The sequence below is a fragment of the Cucurbita pepo genome, chromosome LG17, assembly GCF_002806865.2.
Source record: "Cucurbita pepo subsp. pepo cultivar mu-cu-16 chromosome LG17, ASM280686v2, whole genome shotgun sequence".
Classification (NCBI taxonomy): domain Eukaryota; kingdom Viridiplantae; phylum Streptophyta; class Magnoliopsida; order Cucurbitales; family Cucurbitaceae; genus Cucurbita; species Cucurbita pepo.
In genome coordinates this window covers 8,631,245-8,645,610 of record NC_036654.1, presented here as the reverse complement: position 1 = coordinate 8,645,610, position 14,366 = coordinate 8,631,245, and the positions used below count along the sequence as shown (strand labels likewise).

The following is a 14,366-nucleotide window of genomic DNA, read 5'->3' as shown; positions in this document are numbered from 1 at the left end:
TTTGATTATGGTTGATCCTTCCGCTGTACACTAAATGGACTCTTTCTGATACGTTTGAAGCAAATTTCCTCCTGCAAAAAGGTACATACTTCTATTTAGGTAAATTACCTTTTATGTTTTCTTTATCCGTTTTGGCTTGTTACGTATCGCCGTTCGTCTCACAATTTTAAAACGCATTTGTTAGGGAGATGTTTATACTCTTGTAAAGAATGTTTCGTCTCCAACTAATGTGGGATCTCGCAATCCACTTTTCTTGGAGACTAGCGTCCTCGTTAGCACATCGCTTGATGTCTGATTTATATATTATTTGTAACAGTTCAAGCACACCACTAACAGATATTATCTGCTTTAATTCGTTACGTATCGCCGGTTTTAAGAAGCGTCTGTTAGAGAGGTTTTCACACTCTTATAAGAAATGTTTCCTCCCTTCAACCGATGCGATCTCACATTTACAGAGGAAGTTACCTAATATAGGGTTCTCTCATTGAAATATATGTCATTTTGAAATTTCTATGATTGAGCTACCAAAAAAAATGATACATTTTATTGGTACATTTATTAACTATAATTTTATAACTCTCAGTTATTAGGACTTTAACTTACTAATTTGATGCTTTTGAAATAATAGGCAAATAATTTTGTTGGGTAGTTTTTAATTTTATTCTCTGGTTTAATGAATAACAATTTAAATATTTAGGTGGTATTTGATAACTATTTATTTTTTTATTTTTAAAATTTAAAATTTAAAATACTATTTCAACGATATTACTGGAGTGTTTTTTAAAAAATAAAAATAAAAATAATTATTTTGTTATTTATTTTCTAGTTATATTTTCAAAAGTGAAGCTTTGAAAACTAAAAAAAAAGTGGTTTTTTTTGTTCACTTTTAAATTTTGTTTAATAATTTAAATATTTATTAAAGATTGTTAAATTTATTTATCATAAAATTGAACCGCACTTACATGAAAAATGCTTTATTCATTCATCAACTAAGAGGGAACAAAGTTGGACGTAACAATGGCAAAAGTGAGAAATAAGCTTCTATCAACTTCTTATTTGGAGTCAACTCCATAATCAATCTCTTGAGCGTTCGAAAAGGCCCGACCACAACTCGAGACCCTAGACAGAACCCTCGTCGCCGATTTCCGAGCCGTATTATGTTGCCTCGTTGTCGTCGTGACCGTCGTCGTAGGCGACACCAACCGACTATCCCAATGGAGCTCGAGCACATGGATGTTGCCATGGTTTCTCTCCTCAACATAGCCAAAGAGTTCTTGATCTAGCTCATTTGAATGTTGTTCATGTGGTGTATATATAGGTACAACGATAATAATCATTACATTGAAGGCTTAATGGTTTGATTTAAATAGGGATTTCTTTTTTAGGGTTGTGGCAGTCATGATTAGCTTTAGTAGATCAGGAGGCTTAAAAATCATAACTTTAGGATATGAGCTATCATGAAATCCCCAATTATTAAATTCTTCATCATACTTTGAGTAAACCACTTTTAATATTAAACCATCATATACTTTATTTAACTTTTTGAGCAAGGAAGATTCCATCTAATAATAAACTCGTCTACCTAAACAAATCATTGGTTGTAAAGACCTGGGAAAAAAAGAACGAAATAAAAGTGAAACGGGTTAGCGTTTTTGTAACGACCCAGATCCACCGCTAGCAGATATTGTCCTCTTTGGGCTTTCCCTTTCAGAAGTTGCGTCTGCTGGGGGAAGGTTTCCACACCCTTATAAATGTATAAATGTATAAATGGTGATTTGTTCTCCTCCTCAACCAATGTGGGACATCACAATTTTTGACCTCATTTATATGGAAATTCACGTATGCATCCTTATATGTAATAGTTTAAGTCCACTACTGGCAGATATTGTGCTTTTTGGACTTTCCTTTGTGGGTTTTTTCTCAAGGTTTTAAAATGCGTTTTTACATGGAGAGGTTACAAATGGTATCAGAGCCAGACACCGAGCAGTGTGCAAGCGAGAACGCTGGCCCCCAAGGGGGTGGATTGTGAGATTTCACATTGGTTGGAGAGGGAAACGAAACATTTCTGGTAAGGGTGTGAAAATCTCTCCATAATAGACGTGCTTTAAGATCTTGTTTATATGAAAATCTCTCCATATCATTGGTTGTAAAGAGATGGGAAAAAAAGAAAAATAAAAGTGAAACGGGTCAGCATTTTTGACCTTGTTTATAAGAAAATTCACGTATGCATCCTTATATGTAATAGTTTAAGTCCACTACTAGCCGATATTCTGCTTTTTGGGCTTTCCCTTAGTGGGTTTCTTCTCTAAGGTTTTAAAACGAGTTTACTATGTAGATGTTACAAATGGTATCAGAGCCAAACACTGGGTAGTGTACAAATGAGGACGCTGGGTCCCCAAATGATTGGATTGTGAGATTCCACATGGGTTGGAGAGGGGAACGACACATTTCTTGTAAGGGTGTGAAAATCTCTCAATAACAGACTCGTTTTAAGATCTTAAGGGAAAGCTGAAAGAGTAGAATGTTTGGTAGAGTCGTTATATCATCCCTTTAATATATTAAAAAACTTATCGAAAAAAGAAAATAACCTCATTTAAATTAAAAGGATGAAAAAAGAAAATAAAAGAAAGAGTAAATAAATACTGGAAATAATGTTAATAAGTAGGGTTAGGCTCTAATGTAAGTGATTACTAATATTCTTGGCCCCATGCCTAACTTCAAATTAAAATCATAAACATCAACCTAATTTCAATTATTTATTTCTAATAATTGAACACCTCTAAACCTGCTTTTATATTCAAAATTATTTAAAAGTTATTTTAGACTCAAAATTATATTACTTAAAAAAAAATACTAATTAAAAAAAAAATAGGTCTAAAAATATTACTACCACCCACTAATTTTTTTTAATTTAATTTTTAACATGTTTTTATTAATTAAATATTGATGTGACACATTAATCTTCACTAACTAAAAATAATTTAAAATAATTTGGTTAGAAGTATAGACTAATTCAAAATTTTAATGGGTGTGGTTTTTTCTTTATATATATATATATATATTCGCATTTATACAAATTAATTAAAATTTCAAGAGAATTTGTAGTTCTAGGGTGATTTATTTAAATTATAGAACATAAATATGTTATTTTAATTTTTAGTAATGTAAAACAATGGAATATTTAAAGCATAAGAGATTATTATTATTATTATTATTATACCCTACATTTTAATAAAGTAAAGCTATATTTTGATTAATAATTGTTTGAAAAAAATTAAATTTACCAACATTAAATTTATTGTAGGGCACCTCCAGAATATTTTTTATAAAATATATGTGAGGGAAGATAGAACATATTAAAATGGTGTGTGTTAGTAATGTGGTGATAATCTTCGCTTTTAGAAGGTAAGTAACATGACTATGTCGCATAAGATGAAGAAGAATATCGGAGCCATCATGTACCAAATCTAAATTCTGAATCCCAATCAAAATCTCAGAAATGAATAGCTTAACTGAGTTTACTTTATTAGAGCACAAAACCATTTTCGAAGAGAAGAAAGGAGTTGTTAGGATCGCACAACTCACACATTTGATCTAGATGAAGAACAAGAGGAACTCACACCTTTGATCTAGATCAAGAACATAAAGAACAACAGAGAAAAGAGTTGTTAGGATCGCACAACTCACATATTTGATATGGGTTAAGAACATGAAGAACAAGAAAGAACGTAAAGATCTAGATGAAGAACAAGAGATAACGTAAAGAGATATATATGTGGCAAACACCAAGATAGTAAACTCCTTATGACATATATGCGATCATTACTAGATGCTTGAAATTACACTTTAAATTTGTTTAGAGCGGAGAAGAATTAATTGATGATCCAAATTTTTAAAAAAGTTTTAAGGGCTAAAATTCAACGGAAAATCTAAGTTTCTCTAGTAATAATTCATATATATTCGATCAAAATAGAGTTCAAGCAGAGTGATTCTTCCATTTATGAACTGGATATTTGATTGCATTGAGCTCAAGTTTCCTAAGAACAGCTTGAGCAAGATCAATGCCGCAAATATCAGACAATCTCACCAAATACAAAAGCACATCGGAAAGCTCTTCCCCCAAGTGCTCCTTCTCCTTCTCCTCCCACTCCGGCAGCCCCTTCGGCACTTCTCCTTTCCATTGGAATATTTCCGATACCTCTCCCACTTCTCCGACCTGCGCGTTTCTTTCATTTTAGAAACAACTACTTTCTAAAAGTACTTGAAATTTCATACTCTGTTCTTGAAAAAAGTACTTGAAATTTGAAGAAGAAGAAGAAGAAGATGAAGAAGATGAAGAAGAAGAAGAAGAATACCAGAGCAAGAAGGAGATTTCTAGGGCTATGAAATCGCTCCCAATCCCTTTCCTTAGCGAATTCCGCCATTTTCGTCTTCAGAACCTCCAAACTCACACTTCCTTCTTCACTTCCGGTCATCTTCTTCACGATCAAACCCTAAATCACTCTCTCCAACAGCGCTTACGAAGGAAGAACACGCAGAAACCTAACGCAAAGAGTTTATTGAAACTCGGTGCGAATACGATTTTCTTGGAGGCGAAGGATTTGGCAATCGCCGCGCTCTCTCTCTCTCTCTCTCTTCATCTTATAGTACAGAAGAGAGAGAAGAAGAGCGTTTTGTGAGACCGGCTATTGCCGGTTGATAATATGGAAGATGAGATAAGAACGTAGGGCTGACCGTCACGTGTCAGTTCAGAAGTTAAATTTTCATCTTTATAATTTGATAAAACTTCAAAAACTTTTTAATTTTCTGTAATTTTAAATATCAATATAATTTATTTTAAATTTAATATAACCAAAATAAAATAAAATAAACATAAATCATAACCCAATAATAAGTTAAATAATAATCCCTTTAAATTTATTAAATAATTATCCGTTCATAAATTTAAATACCTAATATATCTTGATGTGACACATTACATCGAATTAATACCGTAAATCTTAATTTAAACAATTATGTGACATCATCAATATTAATTTTGGATATGATCAACCATATCCTATAAAAATGGGAGCGTAATAAATTATAAAATATTTATAATATGTCAAATCATCCCTTTATAAAATTAAAAACATAATAATCGACTACATAGAATAAACTCTAAATCTCTCGAAAGATCGTTTTGATTGGATTGAAACGAAAGACGTTAACAAAAAAGAGTTTTTTTTCACATGCTCGAATTCAAATTCTCCTTTAGCTTTTAAGGCTGTGTTATTTTCCGACCAAAAGACAAAACATTGAAAGTAGACAAAATGTAAAAGGTTGTTAATCGAGTTTTGTGTTTGGTCTCGGTATTAAAAAATTATTAAAAAATGTGTAATAATTTAGTCTTTATTATAACAATTATTATCCAAAATTATTGTTTTTTTTTTTTTTTAATTGATAGATAATATATTTATAAGTTAAAAGGTTGTAAAATTATAATAAAAATGAAATTTAATTTTGATAAAATTTCTTATTGGTCGAAAATTGATATGGAGAATATAATTATCAATTTGAATTGAAATTCCGAAGGATATACTTTGAATCTTCTTCATTTTAATCAAATTTTAAAGCAAAAATATAAAAGTAAACTAAAAACAATTCCCTTTTTTTTCTTGAAAGTGAAAGAACTTTTATATCAATTTTCATGGGGACACCATGCCCACATGAATAAAAAAAAAATAATGCAATTTTGTTTTTATCTTCTAATTTGATCGATCAGGTTGAATTTTACAATCGCAGGTAACATTGAATACAATTATGTATTGGGTAGATATTCGATATGAAAAGTTAGTGGTCGATATTGAATATGATACATTAATTCAACTTCGTGGAATAAGATAACATATTTATGAAATCTTATAGGTCAGAATTATTAGATTCGAGTTTGAGCATAACTTATTGGATAAAACATTAATTACTTGTGAGATTTTATATTGGTTGAAAAAGAGTACGAAACATTCTTTTAGCAAGGAAACCTCTCAATTGTGAGCGACAACATGCTAAAACGGACAATATATGTTATTAGAGTTGAACTATTACATTATTGTTCCTCAAACATCTGCTAGTGATTTAAGTAGTTGTCAGAACCTTCTTAAACTTCAACTTGTTATCGTTAATAAATATGCAAATACCGTCTCAATTCATACCATATATCCCTCTTTTATAAGTATCATATATGCACCCGCTTTTCTCTTGGCTTGTCCCTGAACCACATCTTAGTAGAACGATATTCAGACATGTCAACTTTTCATTCAACGTTCTAATGGCTTGTCCCTGAACCACATCTTAGTAGAACGATATTCAGACATGTCAACTTTTCATTCAACGTTCTAATGGTTTTTCTACTTCAATAGTAGCTTAAAACATTTACACAGGGTCGGTCTCCACCCTCTTCTTTCTTCCTCCTCCGCCGCCACCCATCCTTCTCCGTCCTTCCATAAATACCTAAATAACGTGACAACTTATGGAAAGTCCAAATGTTTTCTCCTAAAGAATGGCTAGCTACTTTTTAACTAGTGGGTTGTCTAAGCATCCACATGCACACACGATGCTAGGAGACAAGGGATAGAGAGAAAAATGAAGACGACAATATCAAATGAGCTAAAGCGAGAAAAATGAAGGTGAAAAAGAGCTCGGACAAGAACAAGAACAAGGACAAGGACATAAAAAAAATAACGTTATGCAGATAAACATATTACACATCAAAGTTTTGAGCATATATATTAGAGAGTTGAAATATCATCCAGTACATCAAGAAATTAACAAGGCAGTTTGTTTTTTGTTGTTTTTTCTCTTTTTTTTGTCCTTTTTTGGTTTTTGGGTAAGTTTCTGAGTCTTACTACTAAACTTCGTTCATACACTGCAACATCCATTCAGGGTTAATGCTCTAAACAGTTAACGAAGGGATCAGTCACCTCTTACCATGTTTGATTTGATTCAGTGAAGATAACCAGCAGCTTGGTACTGATAAGCATTTCCGAAGTAGTTTCCATGAGCTGCAGGAGCCATGTTGTACATGGCCGAACCGAAGACAGAGGGGCAATGGTTGTCGTTGGGGGTCGGGTACATGTATGGTCGGTCATATATGTACTGTGGGTATCTATCTGTCACTCTACCATAGAAGTTCTTGTCAGCAACGTTGTTGTTATTGGCGAGGGGGACATAACCTACACCATTGGCACGAGGTCGCTTTGGTTGAGGTTTTGTAGCCTCGGTCACCCTTTTCTTGTCAGCCTTAGCTTTCTCGAGCTGGATAACCCGTTTCTGAAGAGGGTCTACAGGGTACTGCTCTTCAAGTTTGTGCTCTTCAATGCATTTGATTACGGACTTGAGAGCGGTCAGCTCTCTGTCACTAACATCGTTCTGGAATTCGTACAAAAAGAATGAAGGAAAAGGAGAAACATCATATAACAGATAAAGAAACGAAAATAGAAGTTTCACAATATTGGTCTGTTTTTTAGTTCGGTAGGTTTTTGGTTATTTTATTCGGTTGGAAGCAGTTTTATATGACCATAACAAATAGAAAGATTCTCAACTTCTGCGCCCTTATGTTTCTTAACTTTCTTCTTCTTCTTCTTCTTTCTTTCTTTCTCTTTTTTTTTTTTTTTTTGTCTGTGTTGAGGTTACTCCTACCAAATCCACGGTCCGAAGCCACTGGTATTATGAGATCCCACATTGATTCCTAAGAGACGCATTTTAAAAACCTTGAGAGAAGTCCGAAAGGGAAAGCCCAAAGAGGACAATATCTGCTAGTGGTGAGCTTGGACCATTACAAATGATATTAGAGTCAGACATTGGACGATGTGCCAGAGAGGAGGCTGAGTCCCGAAGGGGTGAACACCAAGCAGTGTGCCAACAAGGATGCTGGGCCCTGAAGGGGGGTGGATTGAGGGGTCCTACATCGATTGGAGAAGGGAACGAGTGTCAGCGTGGACACTGGACCCCGAAGGGGAGTGGATTGTGAGATCCCACATTGATGAGGAGGAGAACGAACATTCTTTATAAAAGTGTGGAATTCTCTCCCCAGCATATGCATTTTAAAAACCTTGAGGGGAAGCCCGAAAGGGAAAGCCCGACAATATCGGCTAGTGGTGGACTTTTATAATTACAATTATTATATTATGTTCCAGCTCCAGCTTAAGTAACCATATATGAGATTCTAAAGCCACTGGTATAGTGGTATTAATCCCAATAAAGATTTTGATTTGATCATGCTCCAGCTCCACCTCCAGTAACCAATATGAGATTCTAACCTTATTCTTTGATTCAGATTAAGTAACTAAACAAAACTTGGTTAAGAAGGAAAAACCTGTGCAGTGGGGGATGCATTTCCAGGTTTTACTGGAGAAGACGATTTCTTTGCCTCCTTTAGATAGGACTTCAGCAATGGCACTGGAGGGAACTGCACTGTCAGTTCAAATGCAAAAGCCAAATTCACAGCATCAATTTGCCTTCCACTGTTAACCAATACTTCAATGACACCTACGGAAAGACAAGCAAAGAAACCATTAACAAGAGAACAAAAAGGACAAAGGTGAGGCGAATCGCATCCAGACAAGAATAACTAAAATAGTAATGCAAGCATAGTAACTTTTTCGACGTTTTGGCACATATTTTTCAAAATCTCTGGCACCTAATATGTAACGGCCCAAGCTCACTGCTAGCAGTTATGTCCTCTGCTAGGGAGAGGTTTCCACACCCTTATAAAGAATGATTCGTTCCCCTCTCCGACTGATGTGGGATCTCACATAATATGACTGGTGTGGAAGGAGAGGCTAGACAATTATTAAGTCAGGACATGGTCCATTAAGAATAAAAGACTGACCTGGCATCTTGTCTGATAACCCTAAAGATCGACATAAATCAGCAGCTTGGCGGCGACGGGAGACCATTGGCACGAGCCTGGATAACTCTACATCATTAAAATCAGATGCAATGTCAAAAGTATCCAGAAGCTGCAAAAAGGCATGAGCCTCCAATGAGTTGCCATTACTCGCGTCCACATCAAGAGCATCCAGCTTTGGTTTCCATTCTCCAGCGATTTTCTTTGCTTGTAACTTGACTTCAGCTGACATCACTTTAGAAACAGATTCAACATCCATAGTTTTCAGCAAAATGCTTAAGCATTCCATCAACATGATGCAGGTTCGACGTGAACCCAGTAGATCTGAGTTTTTCTTTCCATCCAAGTTTGCAATTTCTCCACTGTAGAAGTTTTCCAGGGAGTTCAAGACCATATAGGCTGGGTTTGCTGCTGCTTTTAGTGCAAATGGAATCTCATCCCTTATTGCAGCAAGGTTCTTTCGGTTGTCTGATATAAATTTGTGCAGCCCTGCTGAGTCCATCTCTTCACATAATTGTACTAATTGAGGATAAGACTTGACCCCGAAGTGTCCATCATGATCAGGAGTATCTTTCACAACTTCTGAGGTATTTTCACTAGTCAAAGAATCAGGTGGTTTATCTACCACATTTGGTTCCCCACTTTGATAGTCATCAGCGCAAGAAGGCGTTTCTGATGCCACCTTCCTATGCTTATCTCGTGCAATAGCAACAGCAAATGCTGCAGCATCTCTTTTATTTTGAAGACCCTCCAGCGAGGCTTTTTCTTTAGCAAATATAGAAGCTTCACGCTTCTCTAACATTTGACGGGCCTCTGTTGTTTTGGTTGCATATTCCTTTTCTTGGTCTTCTAACTCATCAAAACGCCTCTTCAAGGATTTCTCTAGCCCATGGAAATGTTCTTCAAGTTCTTTCCATTTCAAGTTAAGTGTTAATGCTCTGTGACTTTCAAGCTCAGCAAATGCTTTCTGAAGCTGTTGTATCTTAGAGGTTGTAGAGTCAATTAGCGTTTCAACTGAATGTGTGACATCCATGGCAAAAGAGCTGAAGATGATATGAAGAGAGAGAAGATGTCATTAACTGTCGAATTGGATTTATTAATCCAATTAGGCATCTATTACTAAAAAAAAAAAGATATACTATGAAACAATACATACATACATAAATATATATATATAGAGAGAGAGATTGAGAGAGAGAGAGAGAGAGAAAGCTCACACTTCATACATCAACAATGAAGCGCACATGACCAAGACAACTTTAAGGCAGCCAATTAAAAAATCCATTGAGATCATCAGTTTAAACCACTAAATCCTCATAGAAAAGTACCATATAACTACGCAGGGGAAACAAAAGGCACAAATGCATAGGTCGACAAACTTTAAAGCTTTACGCTGCTTTAAGTCCATCCAAGAAGAGAAAGATGTTAGATTCAAGAAGAGAAACAAAATGAAGCTTAGAGTTTGGTTTTCTAAGCACTAAATAAATAATGCTAGGAACTCCACTTTCGTCGAGAGAAATGGAAGCATTTTGAGGGAGCCCTTCGGCACACCAATTACCTTAGAACTCCTCAACAAAAGCTGTAACCACTAATCGTATGTCAACCCTCCATGGGTGTGCTTAGTTGTTGATGAACCAAAAGCTTTAAAATGCACTGAGTCTTACATCTCTTATCAACAACTATTCCAAACCCACAAATTCTCTTCTTCCTTTCCAACCAAACTAACCATGGAATAGAGAAAAAAAAAATCAGCTTGCCCCAACGCACATCCTCTACCCAAAAACGGAGGATTCAAAATGATTACTTCTAACATTTTTTGGCTAATGAACATTTAATCACGAGGTGAAATCATAAAAGGGTAAGAAACCACATGCCCAAGGAAAATTACAAAAAAAAAAAAAAAAAAAAAACAAAAAAAAACAAAAAAAAAACTTTTCCAATGGACAATAAGAGCAGTCGAGCTATAATTTAAAAAAGAGGAGACAATTTAGCTATCAAAACACTGTTCTTTATGCTCAATTTTGAACCAAGGAAATTCAAATAGTCTGTCACAGACAATCCCACACTTTGGAAGCAAATGGAAAAGCCAGAAAAGATGAGAAAGGTCCTCTCCATCACATTTCCACGTGACATGTGCACACCTACTATACTAGCCAAGAAAAAAATGAATCTTCGTGATTTTCAACTTCCACAGTTTGAAATCTAGTTATAACTGTGTGTTAAAGAGTTTCTATTATGTATAGAGTTTGTGTTAGAATTTTGCAATTAGTGAATAAAATGGTCATTTTTTCAACCCAAATGGACATTAGAAGTATAGGAACTAAAATGGACAAAAGTTGAAAGGATAGGAACCAAAATGAACAATCTAAAAGTGAAAGAACTAAAATGAACCTTAGTTAAATATATAAGGACCAAAATAGGATTTAAACCAATATTGTAAACCACAAAAAACAATCTTATGCTTTGGAGAGAGATTGATCGTTTGGATTAAAAGAAGACACTCACACACCAATCTCATGTATAAGAAGGGCTCAATGAAAATCTAAATCAAAAGAAGGGGCTCTCCCCTAATCAAATAACCAAAGAAACCATAAGAATTGAGACTGTTATTCCCATTCCATATAATGTTGTTGATTATCTCAAGGGTAGTTACTAGAGTTCACTTGATTTGAACTTGTCTTGTTCACTTATTTTGGTTGGTCTTTGAACTTTTTCTGGATAGTGTTACAATTCTCTCCATAAACTCCTAAATTTCGTTGAAATAACGAACTATCTGTTGAATTGCTTCTTCCTATTTTCACCCATCAGTTTCAGCGAACTAGTGTAGTTTGAGCCTATTGCAAATAATCCAACTTTTCAGTCTTCAAACACGCGAAAAGAAAGGAGGAAAGAATTAAAGAAAGAAAAAAACAACAAAATGAACAAGCATACACACCTTTTCTCAGTGGAGACATTCAAATGAGTTTTTTACATTCTAAGTTGCCAAATTTGAGATAAATTAAAACCCATAAAAGTTAGTCCAGTATCCATTTCAACGAGCTTGAAAGCGGTAGCAGGGCCAATTGGACAATACAACATTTTGGATAGTGTTTAATCATTAAGAAGAGAAACATGTGCTATGAGGGTCAAAATTTACGAGAATGACCAAGTCGTTTGGAACCTGTTTTTCCGAACAAAAATCGGAATTTCTCAACCAAAAAAAAAAAAAAGGAAAAACTCCTTGATTACCTCTGGGTACGATGATTACCCTTTAATGTTGAACATTCTCTACTTCATTGTTAATAAAACTACAGATAAAATCTATCAGTTTGGCTTCCTAGAGTCGTGATTTTTGGTTCGGGTGATTTATTAACGCAGGATGAGATTTTTTCGTTCATTCATTTCATTTGATCTCCTCGTTTTTAATCAGTGGAAATTCGACTCGTTATTAGACATTTATCAGAAGATGGTTACTGTAATTATAATGCATAACGACCCCTGCTGCTACACCAGAGAATTGAAACTAAACTGCATGCAGAAACTTCCTTCACAGCTTCTCATAAATCAAGACAGCTCACTGGATAAACACAGAGTCAAACTAACCATTATTTCAGATCCTACATAGAAAACGAGCTCGTTTTCGGGAAAAGAGGTTTTTAGATTTCGAATAATTTGCTCTCCATGCTTTCAGTAAGAATCACCAAACTAACCTTCCAAATTACTCTCCCAATACNATGGTGCATTGGTTAATTTATTCTTAATGTCACTGAATGCATTCTCTTGCATATCACCCAATTCGACAAAAACAAAACAAACAGATCTTAAAACAGCACCAAGCAGAAAACCNAAAAAAAAAAAAAAAAAAAAAAAAAAAACCCTATTTCCACCCTAAACTAAACCCAATTCGACAAAAACAAAACAAACAGATCTTAAAACAGCACCAAGCAGAAAACCGATCTTCAAAAACACAAAAATAGCTCAAAATTGGAAAAGAAAACTCCATAATCGAATCCTCGAGAACAGATATTCGCCACAAAAAGCTCCGACAGTGAAGCAAAATCACAGTAAAGAGCGCAAATAACAAAAGCCCACAAACAATTGTAAAAGAAACGGATCTAAGTGAGCGAGAAAAAAAAGGAGAAAAAAAAGGATTACCCGATCGATGGAGTGAGATATAGAGTAGAAATTACTCCGGAGACGGCAAATAAATGCTTGACCTAACACATTAAATACAAACATCCAAACCAGAGCGAGAAAGAGAGAAGAAATGAGGGAAGAGAGGAAGCAAAATAAGAGGAAAGAGGAAAGTAGGCAACGAAAAGTATTTGTTGCAGGCACTGAGGTACAGCACCAGTCTCTCTCTTTCTCTCCCCTTTTTTAGGGCACTCCCGTTTTTTATATTTCCACTCCCTTCTCTCTCCAAAATTACCTTTCCCTCCACTTTTCAGGTAAAAATAATCAATGTCTCCCCCGTTTTTTACCGCCGTAATTTAATTAAAAAATTACATCCATAAAAATCTAAACCCTGTGTTGGCGGGGCTTAGAGCCTTGGTTTGGAATTAGGTGTAGCTATATCACACGCTCGTAACAAAAGAGCTCGTGTCAAAAATAGCTAATAAAGATTGAGGTTACTCTGATTCGGTCTTGAGAAGCGCAGTGTCACGGTCATGCTCGTCCAAGGCGTGTTGCCCATGAGCGCATGCCTATAACAAGTCCAACACTTTATGTCTGTTTTATTTTTGTAGTTCTAGGAAGTATGATGTTTCAGAAATATCATGTCTAAGCCTGTCAGACATGAAATGACTCATAATGTACTATAGGGATACGATAGTTGTCAACTTCTCCCTACCTAAGGTTATATACGGTAAGTCGTTGTTATTTCTCTCTTATTTGCTTATATAACGTCTCTTTTGAAAATCTCTCTCTGCTCTCGTTTTCTAAAACCTTTTCTTAAAATCGAGGCCAGAGGCTCTAGCATACGTCGCTTGGCCGTAGGCGACGCAAGAACAAATTGACTTAGCTCACTTGTCGTTGGAAAGTGAGTGTCGCACAATCGCAAGTCCGCTGCCATTAAAGTGCGATTGTGACACGCACCACTCTAATAACTGATCCTTCAACAAATGAGGGTTTTCAGTGGAACTCTCGAAAACTTTGTGAGGATTGGTTTACGACGACATACGACCTGTTGATACGAATTCCTTCCAACGAGCTAAAAGGTCATATCGAGCTCCATCTCGTAGAGCTAAATAGGATTACCTACCTTGAATATGAACGTCCATCGTTTATATACGTACTAGCCTCGAACATTGAGGACGTCGTTTTCGGAGGTTTAGGCTTATGCTAGGGAGTCAAAAGCGTTGACCCCTACGAGACTGGTGAGGAAGCCTAATTGAATCGTACTAGTGATAAATTTATCGTGACTAAAATCTATCAATTGCATATCTAATGTACAATTACTATTATCCCATGGATGATCGGCTTCTCTCCTGAACCTCGTAAA

At 35.3% G+C, this 14,366-nt stretch overlaps 2 protein-coding genes across 2 annotated transcripts; both read right to left on the bottom strand.

Annotated features, from left to right (window-relative positions):
* Positions 1–3,791: 3,791 nt before the first annotated feature.
* On the bottom strand, positions 3,792–4,627 carry LOC111778404 (dCTP pyrophosphatase 1-like). The gene is made up of 2 exons (XM_023658198.1): positions 4,356–4,627; positions 3,792–4,216 (listed from the first exon to the last, which is right to left on the bottom strand). The coding sequence occupies exons 1-2, from the start codon at positions 4,473–4,475 to the stop codon at positions 3,977–3,979; spliced, it is 360 nt and encodes a 119-aa protein (XP_023513966.1). The 5' UTR covers positions 4,476–4,627; the 3' UTR covers positions 3,792–3,976.
* Positions 4,628–6,737: 2,110 nt separating this feature from the next.
* Positions 6,738–13,257, bottom strand: LOC111778402 (FRIGIDA-like protein 3). Its single transcript, XM_023658197.1, has 4 exons — positions 13,022–13,257; positions 8,870–9,930; positions 8,354–8,526; positions 6,738–7,407 (listed from the first exon to the last, which is right to left on the bottom strand). The coding sequence occupies exons 2-4, from the start codon at positions 9,918–9,920 to the stop codon at positions 6,982–6,984; spliced, it is 1,650 nt and encodes a 549-aa protein (XP_023513965.1). The 5' UTR covers positions 9,921–9,930; positions 13,022–13,257; the 3' UTR covers positions 6,738–6,981.
* Between the last annotated feature and the right edge of the window lie 1,109 nt (positions 13,258–14,366).

What these genes read in the sequence shown, in the direction of transcription:
- LOC111778404 (XM_023658198.1), bottom strand. Translation starts at nt 4,475, where the DNA reads ATGACCGGAAGTGAAGAAGGAAGTGTGAGTTTGGAGGTTCTGAAGACG. An exon ending in GAAATCTCCTTCTTGCTCTG is followed by an intron (nt 4,217 to 4,355) that starts GTATTCTTCTTC and finishes AGAAACGCGCAG; the next exon opens with GTCGGAGAAGTGGGAGAGGT.
- LOC111778402 (XM_023658197.1), bottom strand. Translation starts at nt 9,920, where the DNA reads ATGGATGTCACACATTCAGTTGAAACGCTAATTGACTCTACAACCTCT. An exon ending in GTTATCAGACAAGATGCCAG is followed by an intron (nt 8,527 to 8,869) that starts GTCAGTCTTTTA and finishes GTCTTTCCGTAG; the next exon opens with GTGTCATTGAAGTATTGGTT. An exon ending in ATGCATCCCCCACTGCACAG is followed by an intron (nt 7,408 to 8,353) that starts GTTTTTCCTTCT and finishes TACGAATTCCAG; the next exon opens with AACGATGTTAGTGACAGAGA.